Source organism: Castor canadensis, chromosome 9 (assembly GCF_047511655.1).
Source record: "Castor canadensis chromosome 9, mCasCan1.hap1v2, whole genome shotgun sequence".
Taxonomy (NCBI): domain Eukaryota; kingdom Metazoa; phylum Chordata; class Mammalia; order Rodentia; family Castoridae; genus Castor; species Castor canadensis.
Window position 1 is genome coordinate 125,832,659 of NC_133394.1, and position 15,838 is coordinate 125,848,496.

At 33.0% G+C, this 15,838-nt stretch overlaps 1 protein-coding gene across 7 annotated transcripts in view; it reads left to right on the plus strand.

The window, feature by feature from the left end:
* Arap2 (ArfGAP with RhoGAP domain, ankyrin repeat and PH domain 2) overlaps positions 1-15,838 on the plus strand; it is a 235,389-nt gene that overhangs the window by 175,634 nt on the left and 43,917 nt on the right. For 6 of the 7 annotated variants that reach the window (XM_074042487.1, XM_074042484.1, XM_074042483.1 and 3 more), the window contains 4 exons: positions 785-853; positions 3,386-3,460; positions 5,359-5,476; positions 12,411-12,539. In XM_074042487.1, coding sequence (XP_073898588.1) covers positions 785-853; positions 3,386-3,460; positions 5,359-5,476; positions 12,411-12,539 — 391 coding nt within the window. The remainder of the gene's footprint in view (positions 1-784; positions 854-3,385; positions 3,461-5,358; positions 5,477-12,410; positions 12,540-15,838) is intronic. The other variant, XM_074042488.1, reaches the window with a different exon arrangement.

Here is a 15,838-nt window from a genome sequence, read left to right on the forward strand (position 1 = left end):
CTGACATCTCAGTTTTGTTACACTTTTGAGCATCCTATTAAATAACCCATTCAATGGTGTTCCAGGAGTTTCTTGTTTTCTGGCAGTGTGGCTATACCAGATGAAGCCAAGCAGGTTAATGTGATGTTACCATCTGTAGAGTTCTGATGTTCTTCTTATAATAACTTATTGCAAGATTCCGTAACAAAGGGAGACGAACTATTGAACTGAAATTAAAATGTTTCTACTTTAATTCATAGAGGAATGGACACCAGAGTTAGGTTTTCTTTGTTCTTTAATTTCATCTTTACTTCTTCCTGTTTGTCCACTGTATTTGATCATAGCAGCTGCTTTACAGGAATCTGATTCTGAGAAAAAAATATTCTGTGGCTTTGCATGCTGTCTTTATTTTCTAGTCCTGTACCATTTCATTAATAAAACTACTTTATGTAAACCCTAGTGGTTTAATAAGCACTTAATGAACATTTTGGTTTGAGAAATGGGTCTTGAGAGCTTTCAGGACCAGTCAACAGCCCTTTGTTTCTTAAATGTTCTTATCCTTGAGGCATCCATGGGTGGAATCTGCAGCCTGAGAAATATCTTAACACATGTTCTGAACTTACTAGGCTCGACTTGTTGGCTTTATTTCTGCCTTCGCTGTGTGGGCCCATGCTGATTAAGATGGTCATTCTCATTGGTTTTTAACTTGTTGATATTTAAATTCCTAAAGACTTATGTGAGGATGAGTACCATCACCCCCCTATATTCTACATTATTAGAATGTCCCAAATTATATTTTAAACAGGTTAAAGAAGACCAAGTCAAACAAATGGACATAGAAAATAGCTTTATTACCAAGTGGAAAGACACTCAAGTGAGTAGTAATAGTTAGATCTCTAAAGAATTAAAGAAAAACAAAAACTTCTTTTGTAAATAAAGACATTTGTTGTGTGTATTTTCAAGTTCCTATTTGAAGCAGAGTAGAAGTAATGATTTAAGAAAAAAAGGATCTTGGTAAAAAAAATAAGGGCTAATTCTGCACCCTGATACATACATGCAAAATATGTTAGTATAATTTTTTAACAAATAGAAGGAATATCAGTTTTATTTATTGATCTATTTGAAGAAAACACTATTGGAAATGGCACTGAATTTTAAAGGAAGCATTTAAAGCCAAAGAAACACTGCAATAAAGTGCAAATTCAGACAGCATAATTATTTTCTCCATTACAATTTTGAAAAAACAAATCATTTCTTACATGCTTTTGCTCTGCATGCTCTCAGATGATTATATTGAGATATTTCCTAATGTGATATTTGTAACGCCTGCTAATTTTGTCTTTAGTCAATTTTTCTAAATCCTGTCTTTTCTCAGTCATATTTTATTGGATTTATGTGTTCATGTTATACTGTGCTTTTGTGGGGTACCTTTCCATATTTGATGAATATGCACTGGATCTTCTTAAGGTTGATTAGTAATCATCTTCCAGTAACTAGGAATTATGCTGTATTTAGGGAATCTCTGTAAATAATAAAAATGGGTCAAACATACTCTTTTTACAGTTATATTTAGATAATGAGGCAAATTCCTCCTTATTAGTCATACCCTAAATTTGTGTTAGTCCTAAAATATCTAATTGTAATTAGAGGAATTGTTGGAGCCATCATTCCATATGAAAGAGATGAAGGGCTGTTTAGTTCCTTAGTGCTAATGCTATGGTTTTAATTATGTAACAAATTGTTTCCTCCATTTTGAGTCAAAATAATTACTGCAACTTCCAGAGAAGTTAACTTTAACACTAAACTTTCTGGTTCATTATCAATTTTTTAAAATTTTTCACTTTTGTGACAGTATTTTAGTCCTGAAATGAAGGATTCTATGAAGGGTGAGATACCAGTAATCTTTGACAGGATTATCTATATTGTTACTAAAGTATGAATATATCCTTTTGTAAACTGTTTATCTTTTATATTCATATTACAGTAAAGACATGCTTTGAAATTCAGTATAAGTAAAAATTAGGAAATATTCTTTGTAAAGTATAGTAATTGAGAAAAAAAGGGAGTTTGGAAAAATTGGTTCTTTTGTTTGATTTTTTTTCTTCATTCAAAATTCTCCTCTGGAGTTTATTCTGACAGTTTCTCTGTTGTTACCTTCATTTGAATATCTTAGCTATATTCCTTTTCAGCTTTATTCTGAGTTCTTTGTGCTTGCTTTTTTAATTTTTAAAATGTGTCCTTCCTGGAGTGTTATTTATGTAAATAGTGAAAAGTGAAAATATCAACTGAATCTTTTTCTTCATAGAATTTTTGTAGAAAGAAAAGTGAGAAAGAAAAAATGGAAATAGACTTTTTTGTACCTGTAGTCACATATTAATTAACAATGCTTCATCAAAGTATGTTTTTAAATATTTCCTCCACCTATGGTACCCATCAGATTGTGCTGGGGCAAATTTAACTTCAAAATAACTGTTTCTCCATTATCATCATTTTAAAAGTATTGGGTGACTGACATTATATAACTTAAGTGAATTTCTGAAAACTACTCAAAATATTTTTAATGGATTTGTTTGATTCTTTGTTAACCTTATCCATTATTCTTTTGATTTGCATAGTGATTTCTTATGTTTTTTTTAAGTTTTGATTTGTATCTTATTTGCTTAGTCTGTCTTTTGGAATATTGTGACCCAAATAACTGTTCTGAAATGCTTGGTCAAAGATAGATAAAAATGTATGCTTATTTTCTGCCTTATTCTATCATTTCACTTATTTTTCTCTTACTACTTTCACTTTATTTGTTGTTTTAATACATCTCTGAACTAATTTATCTTCCAGTTCCAATATTTTGATAAATCGTCTTTTGGAAAATTTAGTAAGTAGTTTTTTTTTTTTTTCTCTGAGGAGAAGGAAGAGGTTTGAGAAAGGGTCTCCCTATGAAGCTCAGACTGGCCTTGAACACATAATCCTTCTGCCTCACATCTCTGAGAGCTGGATACAGGCATTTACCACCACACCAACAGCAAGACTATTTTGTCTATTAATTATTGATATTTCACATTGTTGTTTGGACCAAAATCACATTTTTGCTCCTCATTTCCTTAATCCTGTTAAGGTACATGGTAATGGTTCTGACCATTGCTATGTTCAAAGGCAGCTCGTTTCCATTATAGCCAGATCCATCATAATTACATTGTGACTATTGTTGCTGTTTTGAACATTTGTGTATATTCCTTGTCTTTTCTCAATTATATCTTGAATGTACATCATGCTTGTGAACAAAGGAATTATGCTGATTTCATTGTCATAAATATTGAGAAATGTGACTTAAGATTTTGTAACAGTATTAAGTATCGTGTGTGTCTTGTGACATACTGATATGTGCTGCCTTTACATCTTCCCTTTCTAGGTTTCTCAGGCTGGAGATTTACTAATTGAAGTATATGTAGAAAGGAAGGAACCTGACTGTAGTATTATAATTCGGGTGAGTCCTAAAAAATGATGTAAAGAGTACTGTTGAAAATCATAAGTGTTGGCATAAATTAATATTTTGAATTTCCAAGTATTTCTTGTATTTTATGTTACCTCTCCACTTGAAACAATTACTGAAAACAGTGATTGAATTTTCTTGCCAATATGCTCTGGGAATTCTATATTTTACTCATTTGAAAGAGAACATCTTATATAATTTAGGTTACAGTTAGGATTTCCTTAGGTTCTAGAAAATTGCTTGAGCTCAGATATGTGCTTCTCCCTTTCCTAACATCTTAGTATTAGGCAAGTTATTTACCTTTCCTCGGCCTTGGTTTTCTCACTTAAGAACTAGGGAGGATTACCATATTTACATCGTATCATTGATGGAAGGATTCATTAATCTAATGCATGTAAATCAGTTAGCAAATTGCTCTGCACAATAGTGTTTGATAAGTAGCTATTGCTATTATTACTATTATTATGAGTTGCCCATTTCATTACATTTATTTCTTGGGTATTATCCCAACTTGATAGGATTGGAAACTGGAAATTAAAATAATTAAGGTCAGTTCAAATCTGAGCATCACAATCCAAACTTGATGCTCATTGTACCGATCTGTATATTCCATAGGGCAATGAATTCCTAAATGCAGAGCTCTAGGTGTGTTTCAGGCAGATCTTGGTTTCTCCTGGGGCTAGGATATAGGGTTTCCATTTTCCTACTTCAAACCAAGACAGTCCTTCCTGCTTATTTTGCAAGTTTGGTTTCTCACTAATTATTATTTATTTTAGAAAGGGCTATACTTTCAAAACTTTTAGATCAATGCAGATCAAAAGCATTAGTGAAATAATTCATCCACTGTTTTTATTGATTGATGTTCCCAACTTTTACCAAATGCCAAGATCTTTTCAAAATTTCATTTCATTGAGCATTTCTAAACAGAAAACAGGGGACTTCGTTGGGTAATTAATAGATTTCCCCTAAAAAACAAGCCTTAAATTCCATTGACTAAAAGAGTTAGGTAGTATAAGTTACCTATAGTGAAAGATGTTTTTGGTTATTTATATACATGCAGTAGTAGTCTTGTGAATATGTTCCTTTCCTAAGAAATTTTTAAATAGGAATATACTTTTACAAAAAACATGCAAACCAAGTTGTGTTTTCAGTATTCTAATTCTTAAAGAATTTTTTAAAAATTTATTGGCCACTATCACTAAATGCTAACTGAAGAAAGCCATCTTGGTTTTAGTCAGCATGCATTCCAGATTGCCAAAAAACAAAAATAAGAAGAAACACATCAAAACCTCCAAAGTCTCTGAAGAGACTTTGCGCAATGCGCTTATGCCTCTGGCTTTGGGTCTCTTATGCACCTGGGCCCCAAAGCTGGTACTACAGATTCTGCCCTACACCCTGAAACACTGGCTCCAGGACACCTCCGTATCCTACCATCTGTTACTTGGCAAGGCGATGCACACCACAGCCTACCAAGACCCTGGGGCTTCTTGGCATGATAGAGAGCATTCAATTGACAGTGTATAATTTAGGGCCCAGGCTGAATAAACCAAGTCCCTCTGTACTCTTGATTGTAGAACCAACAAGTTAAAAGTCTTACTCAGAGAGATTATTATATTTGTTGTCTGGTGAATGTCTTTCTGTATGTGACTAGGTATAGCTTTCCTTTCCTGATTATGTCTATACTGTAATATCCCTTTTCATTTACATTAAAAGGTGCTACATCTTATGGACAAGATCTGAAGATGCTGTTTCCTTTTTGTGCTTGGAAAAGCTAGTTTTACCCATATTAGAAAGAGACTTTGGGGGTACTGTTAGATGAGAGTTTTATTGCCCTAGCATAGGCAACTTCTGTGTCTGACATATCTGCTGAAGAACTATTGGTTCTCTTATAGATATCTCCTGTGATGGAAGCAGAAGAATTAACTAATGACATATTAGCAATAAAAAACATCATCCCTACAAAAGGTGATATCTGGGCCACATTTGAAGTCATTGAAAATGAAGAGCTAGGTAAGTTTTTCATGACAGGAATTCTTCAGTTCATTATAGTGCAAAAAATATTGTTTGTGGTGATGAGTCATTTATACTATTTTATGTTTTTCTAAAGATTAAGATCTCATTGTGAGTTCTCTTCAAATGTAGTGCCTGTCTCGATATATGCTGCAACTACTTGAGTTGCCTTCCTATGATTTTACTCTTCAAAATTATTACCTTATTTTATTAACTATAAAATATAAAGTGTAAAGCATTAGGGATCTCTGTTGTTGCCTCATGAAAAAAGACCCTGATTTATAAGGATAAGCAATTGATTTACAACAATATACTAAATGTCCCTGCCACCATCCTCCATATCCTGATATGCCATTTATTTAATAAGAATGAGGAATGATTATTTAAGATCATCAGTTATTCTTAAAAAATAATTTGTTTCAATCCCAGCAGAAACTTCTCTTTTGCCTTTCTTATTTTCCTCTATCTTTAGTGTATCAGATATTTTGTCATCTTTCATTCCAAAGAAACTGAAGGATAAAAAGACCTTTTAAGACACCTTGACTACCAAGTGCTGACTGAATAAGCTTAACATTTTAGTGACACCGTTTCATGTTAAAGACTCTAGGAAAAAAAGTAAGGCTCAGAATGTCTTTGTACCTTGACCATCTGTCTAACTGACACCTACTAAGGTCTTGGGACCCTTTCAAGTATAGCTGTCAAACTGCCAAAAGGAAGACCTTGCCACCACAATCTCAAGATAAAATTAAAATTCATTGTGGAAATACCCTATGGTCCATTTTTAGGAGTATTGTAATCAGTATTAGAGTGAAATGGGATTATCAAGTGCTTTGTTTTTCATTTGTCCATCTTGATATTTTTCTTTTTGAAGATTTAATTGTATTAAAATGTTTCCTTTTTCAATATACATTGCAAGATCCAGTGGCCCTAGTGCTTGGGTTTTTGCTCTAGTTGGGCAAGTCTTGATGGCTCCTGTGACCCCCAACTGTGAGTCCAGGAGATGTACTTCAGGCTTCACTTTCCTGACCTTCCTGAGGCATTGATTGTTAATGACCTTTCCTTTCTCCTTTGATGAGCTTTTCTCCATTTTCACTACTGCCTGGATACTCTTCTTGATTCTTTAATCATTTTGTCTCATTTGTAGCTGCTGCTGCTTTCATATACCGCCCAAATGTTGGGTTTCCCCGGCTCTAATTACTACTTTTTGCAGTCTTTTGTCATTTTATATGTTCTTCATGGATAATCTCTTCCATCCTATGCTCCACTTACATGTGTAAGCTGATATCTCCCATGTATAGCTTTGTACATCCCCCACTGGCTCTCCTGATCACCTCCTTTAAAAATCCAGACTCGGAGCTTCACTGCATCTTGTCTCATCTCTTCTTGCAGTGCTTAGCACCTGATTTGTATTCCTGTGTCTTAACAGAAGTTTCTTGGCAGGAAGTAGGGATTCTGTCTATTGTTGTTTTGTTTTGTTTTGTTTTTTATTTTAGTCTACAGTGTCCAGTATAGTGCATAGTATATGATAGTCATATGATTAAAATCTCTTAAATAAATAAAGCAAAATAGTATATGATGGTATAGTACAGAAGTGATCATCTTTTGATTTTTCTTTCTTCTTTAGAATAGGGGCTACATTACCAGCTTTATCACATTTATGAGTAAAACATGACTGTTGTCATTATTACAGAATTAACTTTCTAAATCACAGATTAGATTAGGAAACACTGTTTATGAAATTTCCTTTTAGAAAATCAAGGGATATTCGCCTGAAAATGACTAATTACTGAACTGCATGTGATAATTAGCAACTCACATATGCTAAGGCTGAATTGGGCTTTTTTTGTTGTTGTTGGTACTGTTGCCCTTTTTGTCTAATAAAAAGGAAAAAAGTTATCTTAATGAAGATATAATAGGACTAGGAGACAGCAAGTTATTTTTATATCTGAACCATGTTCACCAAGAAATAATAGATTCAGAGTTAAGAATTCTAATTTAGCATGGACATACTGTTTGGGCAACTGAATACATAGGAAATGTCAGCAAAGAAAAGTTTTTATGTTTTTTCACTCTTTCTAGAGGAACAATGGTGGAAGGCAATAAAGTGCCTGTGCTTATGTTGGTTTATTGAAGCAGATGGATCCTAAGTGTAACCTAACATTCTGAAATGTTCAAAACTTCATTTCTAGGAACATGCAGAGGAGATAATGTGAAATATAAGATACATAGGTAGTCATACCATTATATTTGATAGGAGTAATGTCAGCAGGCAACTGGTAAGTTTTCTAGTGTAAAGATTAACCCTCCAAATAATGAAACGGTCAAGAATGAATAAATTAATAAGTGGATAAATAAGTATGTAAACCAGAATGCTAAATTTTATTTTATTATAGTATCTGTAAATTTTAAAGAAGTTCTTTATTCTGTAATATCAAGTGTCCCATATCAAGTGCCCTTTTGTGTAACAAATATTCCATAAAGTTCCCTTTATTATTCTGGGTAACCTATATTTATTTTTAAAATGTGAATAATACCACATATTATAAAAATAAGAGGAACATATGCATTATAGCCTATGTAATATATACATGCCTATTGCATATTTATTTAAAAATGATAAATATAGATTTTTAAATCTATAAATGGAATCACCATAGATGTGACAGTTACAAATGCAGCCTGATGTAAGCATGTCAGTTTTGTGACTCAAACAGCAGTGACAACATTTGCCACTGGCGAAATAAATAATTCTTAAAAAGTACTTGCTAAAATAAAGCACACTCTCTATCTGGTAGTCAGAAGTTTACATCTGTATCCATGCAAAATCATTTATTTTTGGTATTTTTATTTTGTATTACTACCTTATAGAATATACAAAGTTGAGTTAGAGTCTAGGCTCAATGAATTCTAAATATATTATCCCTCTAAGTGAATTTCCAGTGAGGCATTTGAAATTCCTACTGGGTAGAGAACAAATATTTCTTATCTCACTTCTTGAAGGATGCCAGGCATATTTGATTCAGTTCCACCTATTCTTAGGGCAAGCTCAAACCTACCACGGGAGAGTATGTTACTTGGCTTCTCATCACTGTGAAAAACAGTTAAAATAAATCAACTTATAAGGAGAAAACGTTTTTCTTTGGCACACAGTTTCAGAAACTTTAGTCCATGGCTGTTTGGACTAAACAGCCCATGGCAGAACAGTATATCATGATGGGTGTATATAGTAAAGGAATTCTGTTCACTTCATTGCACCTGGGATGCAAAAAGACAGTAAAGGACTGGGATCTCGAAATCCCCCTTCAAGAATATGCTCTCAGTGACCTAACTTCCTTCCACTAGACTCTATCCCCTCAGTTCTGCTGCCTCTCAACAACACAGGATTGTGATCAGGTCTTCAACAACACATAGCCTTTTAGAAGACATTCAGGGTCCAATTTAAAGTATTCCACTCCTAGCCCTCAATCTCACAATGCAAAATTCATAGCTACTGTGCTACTGAAGATCTGTTTATTTTTAATTACAATTATTTCCAGCTCTTCTCCTCTCACTGACACATAAAATGCCATTGCCTTCTACTTATGTGGAAGGACAGAGAAAGACTTGTACAGCTCTAAGTTAGCACTAAAAATTTGATTAGGGAAGTCCTAATTGGAAAACCTGTATCATTACTACCAGAAATTTAAAGGCAACATCTGTTGCTTTAGGTGGAAAATCACTATTGAACAAGGGAAGTCAGGTTCATTCTTTGCACAAGATTTTAAACAATTAATAAAATTGTGTTTTATCTAGGTGGAGAACCACCTGTGTAACCAGTTTTTCCCAAAGAACTACATTGAATTTTTAGTAGTATCCATTCTGTAGATAGTATGCAAAGGAGTTATTTATTTCTCTATGATGTCTTAATGCCAGATGACTTAGTGTGTAATCTGCAATGACACGTGGTTGTAAATTATAACTATCACTGCAAATTTATTTGTAGGGATTTATATTCTTAACAATGTTCTGTGGCTCGGTTTTTCCTGTTCTCTCTTTCTTAAGATGAAAATTAGAAGGTAACACACATACACAGGAAAGCAATGCTGAGTCAGCTCCCTGTATAGCTATCCTTATCTCAACTAGCAAAAACCCTTGGTCCTTCCTATTATTGCTTATACTCTCTCTTCAACAAAATTAGAGATAAGGGCAAAAATTTCTGCTGGATAGCAAGGGGGTAGGCTGGGAGAGGGAGGGGGCGGGGGGTAAGGGAGGGGACTGGGCAAGGGGGGAGAAATGACCCAAACATTGTATGCATATATGAATAAAAGAAAAAAAAAGATGGAAATTAATGCCATTTTATAATTTGTAGCTTTTGACAGTCTACAGCATATTTGTCTTTCTTCCCATTTGTTAGCTCTGTTTGTTTTCTAGGAACTTAATTCTGCAAAGCTTTCATTCTTATGAAGTATCACATAGTGATTCTGATGAAGAAAATATACTTAACTTTTTGTAACCAGAATTAATTATATGTCCATAGATAAACTTCCTATGTCTGCCATGATATATTTCAGTACAATTAAGAATACTTTAGTTCTTTGCTGTGATATCTGCTTGTAGTGTGTGTAATAATTACTCTCTTCAATATAAATGTTCTGATATTTGAAAATCTCATTACCAATTTAATCTTATAATAAAGAAGTGAGATTTTATTTCAAGCTACATACCTTATCCATGTAAGAATGTTATTGTGCCTTGTTAAGCCAGCCGCTCTATCATGTTCTTTGCATGCAGGCTGTTGAAACTATTGTTTCCCTGCCGTCTTCTCTTAAAGGTTAGGAATGCGAAAGGGAGAGTGAGATCTGTTGTTTTCACCTTGCTTATATTACCTTGTTCAATCTTCAAAAATAATCTTAATGAGTTGGTACCTTTTATCCCAAAAATTACGTGTGAAAAACCATCATAACTTTGGGCAGAAGGCTACAATTCTGTGATGATTAGGTTCCCTGCATGTACAATATGGATGTTAATAATAACATGAACTAATAGGTGTTATTGTGAGAATTTAAAGTAGTACCAATATAATGCATAGAATATATGTAACTTCTGACAATTAGTTGTTTTTCTAGAAATAACAATTGTTACAAGTGGTAAAATCAAAAATTATATAATATCAAGTATAAAGGGAGTGTTTATTACATAATTAGTCTTACATTTAAATATATCTAACTCCAGTTATAAAAGAATCAATTGATGAGTTAATCAGTAATTAAAAATTACTGATTATAATTAATTATAATTATAATTATAATTTTGGCAAATTATGGGCAATTTTTTTTGTTCGGGCTTTATGAAATTATTTAAAGGACAGATGTATTGATATAGCACAAAAGGTCTTGTCTGGTTTTACAGATAATTATATTTTGTCTGATAATCTTTAATTTATAGGCCACCAAAGAAATTGATAAAGTGTCTCCTGAAATATTAATTGTATGTCCATTATGGACTCAATATTGCGCTGTGCTTAGGGGATATGTAATAATAAATGGAGACCGATTTGTTTCAAAATGTGTGGACTAATAGCTCTGTTTTAAAATTGCCATTTTTATACTTGGTAGGCTTGCTATAATAGGCCCAATATGAAGAACTCGATTTCAGTTTACTGGATGGGAAGCAAAAATCTGGTAATTTATAGTGAAAGCATGAAACTTATTCACTTCTTTTTTAACCCTGGATTATGATGAGTTCTTGAGTGATGTGGTCATAACATACTCCCATAATTTGGGAGGAAGAGAGAGATTTATTCCGTTTTACTTGTGCTTTTGTTGCCAATTACAATATTATGAGTAACCTATGAGAATACCTTTGGCATGTTCTTTCTTATTAACATCGCTACTCTAAAAACCAAAAGTGCAGGCTATGTGCTGTACATTTAAGAGTATCTGAAAGACTTGAGTTGGAATATATATGGTTATGACATTAGGATAGCAGTCTCAACGTTTTCCTGTCAGAGCTTCTCTTCTTGCTATTTCAATTATGCTATTTTCAGTATACTATGAAAAGGTTTAAATTTCTATTTTCCCAGCATATGTTTCCTTGGTTACATTTTATTAACTGATTGACATATTTTGATTAGAAAAAAAAACCCTTTCCTATGAAGATTTGATTATAATTGTAAAACTTTTTAAACTCCATTCCAAAAGTAAATGGTGCATTTATCTGAAATGAAATGTATATAAATAAAAAATCATCAAAGAGAAATCTTTAAGCTGTCATCTATTTGATTGCCTATTGGCCTATTATATCAATAATTAATGTATAATATTACCATATAATGTTTCTGATTGATGTTTCTACTAATTGTTAAACATGGATTACTCAGTACTATTTCTTAATTATTTTCATACATTCTCTATAGCATTTTTATAATTTCATACTAACTGACTATGAGAATACCAGCTTTAAGTTATTCACCAATAGTGATTCGAAGTTATAAAATTCTGATCTTGTTGGCATAAACAAAGGATTGATTCATGCCCATTACCCACTACCAAGACAAGGTTAATTTTGCTCATCCTTTTAAAGTTATTTAATTACGTATACAAATAGGCAGTTCTCCCTAAGCAAATCATAATTTTATCTAAATTAGAAAGAAAATAAATTAAGACATATTCATTGTACTAAGGTTAGTATTTTGAGATTTTTATCTAAAAGAAAGCACTTCTGAATTAAAATAGTTGCATAACAAACGTCTCTGCACAGATTAGTTTATACAGTAAATCACATTTTGTGCTTAATATGTTCTAGGCATTACAGTCTCTTGTATGTAATGTAAGATATTATTATGTATATTACTATCTGCAGAACTTTTCAAAAGGATTTTTTAATTTGTAATCATAAAATAGAATATTTCTTCATATTTTTGTTTTTCAATTTTATTTGGGTTTTATATTTGCAGAGCGCCCTCTTCACTACACAGAAAATGTGCTGGAGCAGGTGCTTCAGTGGAGTTCATTAGCTGAACCTGGTTCTGCTTATCTTGTGGTGAAGAGATTCTTGACCACTGACACAATTAAACACTGCAGAGGTAGGTGCCTTGCTTGCCATTGCAAAGGTGGTTGGAAATTCAAATGACTAACGGGTAATTATTAAGACACAAGTGATGTTTGAGAATGCAAATAAGAGTAGCTAAATATAGAATGTGATTACATGGTAATTAAGGAGAAAAAGAATGGGCAGGTGAAAATTTTCCTAGCATGTGGCATTTTGGTAATAGATAATTTGATGGTTCCAAGTTACACCTTTTGGAAGAACAGTTCATGTTTTTAAGGGTTTTTTTGTCATAATTGTGCTTATGTGTGTTCCAGTTTTTAGATTGGTGGTGAGTCATCTTGAGTGCTTGGCCTGTGTCTCAATTTTTTCTCAGTGACAATTGGTAATCAAATAAGTATAAAATAAAACACTTCCAACAAGTATATTCCCTATCCAACGGGAAGGAAACAGTACACATTTGAAGATTCAATTAGAAGTTAGCTAGCACAAACCAACAAAACAAAACTATCTCTGAACATGTTAGAGTTACCAGAAATTTTTATTTTGAAAGTTTTTTTTCTTGAGTTGTTCTGTCATCACTTAACATCTTAGAAAAACATTTCAGCCAGGCTTATATATAAACCAACCTCCAAAGCTAAGGATTTAGTATGAAATTTACTACAATTTTGATAAGTAATATTAATAATAATCATTACTATTTATTAATCACAAATTAGTACCTAAGCTCTGTAAACACTAAAGATCATTTAAACTTTTAAAAAATTGCCCCGTCAGCTATCTTGTTATTTTATGAATGAGGAAAAAAAAATGAAGATGAAGAAGGTAAATAAAACTTGCCAAGTTACTAAATATTAGTTTAGGGTGGCACTGGAGTTTGAACTCAAGCCTCTCCTTTGCTAGACAGCCACTCTACCCTTTGAACCATGGCCCTCACCCCCACTAAATATTAGTTTGAAAAGATATTGGGCTGGTCTTTTAGCAGTAGAAGTTTAGCCTGTTGGAGACCTTTATCTTATTTTAAATATTTCTTTAGTACTGCTACATACGATTTTGAACTGCATTCTCTCCATAATTAAAGATTATGATAGAAATTCTTCCTAGTCATCTGATCGTATCATGTATCTATGTCATAGAGTAGTGGTTCTCGTCTAAGAGGTGGTTTTGCTACCCAGGGACATGTGGCAATGTTTGTAGATATTTCTGACTGTCACAACTTGGGAGTGGGGTAGGGAAGCAGAACTTCTGATATTTAGTGAGTAGAGACAAGGGATGCTGCTAACGAGCTTGAAAATACAGGGCAGTTCTTCAGTAGTTATCTAGTTCAGAAGGTCAGTGGTGCCAATTTTGATCATCTATGAAATATGTTCTAGCTCTCAAAGTCTGCTATTCTTTCACCATAATATTGGAAAAAGGAAAATCATTGGAGAAAAATTGGACTGGATTTTTAACTCAGTGGTAGAGCACTTGCCTGACAAGTGCAAGGCACTGGGTTCTATTACCAATGCCATTAAAAAAAAAAAAAAGGTATTGAGCTTATGAACCCTATCCCTGAAACATATAGGATAACTTCCCATTGAAGAAATTATTTTTCCATCCAATTTTAGCTTTCTGGTGACAATGTTCCTTTTCAATATTCTTCCAAAATATCTACTCTACATTGCAAAAATTGTTGAAATTGACACCTACATATAATACTTTAGCTGTTATTTGAATGTTAGGAGAATGGCTATAAGAATAAAAATACATTAGAAATCAGTTTAAATGGATATAATAGAAAGGAAGGTTTTGTGCACATGGTGGTGGGGGTAACCAGAGCAAGGATGCTATTCAGTGTTGTTAGTCTTTGAACAAAAAATCAGTATTACACATATTGAGCTTTCTTCGAGAAATCCCATGTGTGTAAAATCCTTATGTTTCTTAAGGGAAAGGAGAAACCATGTAATGACAAACTGGACCTTGGCTCTCTCAAGGAACTGCATAGGACTATTGGGTATTCTGATAATACTTCATATATTCCATTACATCCATTTGATGGGCTATGGAGTTAGTCATTCTGTTAGGAAAACATCAAATCTATCAGAGCTAGACAAAGCATCTTACACTAAAACCAGAGAACTTAAGAGGAAAGAAAGCAGCAGGCTTAAATGGTGTTTAATTAATGCCTCTTGGGGGAATATTTTGTGATAGATTTGGGGTAGGTTAGGTTTTTATTCTACTCTGTCTCTGTCTTGGTGAATGCCTCCTAAATCCATCACAATGATCACCTCCTCCAGAATTATTGCACCACTCACTACTTGGCCAACCGGGATCTAAAGGGAAAATACTGAATGTAAATCAAACATGATTTCTCTGACAGTTTGTTAGCAGAAAACTTGGAATCATCTCAGAAACAATTGTTCTTCAAAGCAAGAAAGATTCTTAAGATTTTTTTAGTCTATCTTAGGGACCAACTGAAAATCAGCAATTTGAAAACAAGGTTGGTTGCATGCAACTGTTTTCTCTGAGTAACAAATAACTAATGTGTTAACAAGTAGTTAAAGCATAAAGTTGAGACTAGGAGCCTGGGACAGTGATAGAGTTCATTCTGGCATGCACAAAGCCCTGAGTTCAAAACCCAGCACCAAAAACAGGAAAGAAAAAAAACATAAAGTCGCACAACATCCTGTGCAGACTGCCTCCTCCCCTTGTATTAGGTACCTAGTTGCCACAAATTTTAGTCTCTCTGTCCCTGACCTTATGTTTATCTCATATGTGTATACATATGTATATTTGTATACATATACATATAAACATACATACACATTACTTATACTTCATTAATTCTGTGATAGTTTTTTGTGATTTTTATGGAATGAATTTTAGCATGTACTTCTGTTTGTTAGAATGCTTTCATCAATTTTTCCTAAATCAAGAATTTTATCATATAATAAGTATTTGCTATAGTTTAGGTGTTTAAACTTCATCATTTTTCTCACTTTATCTAAATCATTTAAATGTAGATAGCATCGGTATGGATAGATTTTAGACTTATCCAATATTTAATATCTTCTCATTCATTTCAGGTAATGAGATACCATAGTTTACCTTTATAGCAGTATATGTGAGTAAAAGATTTCTCTGTTGCCTCTATTTAAAAATCAATTCTGTGTTTTTCAATAGCAGCATTTTATGTCGCAGAAACATTTTGTTCCATTGCCATTATCGTAATGAGGAGTTAATTAACTTGAAAAGAAATATAATAGTCCTCAAATTTCATTTCTACTCCATGGATTAAAAGCTAAGACATTTAGGTATAATAAAACTTCATTTAAGTTGCTATTTAGACTTTGTCAT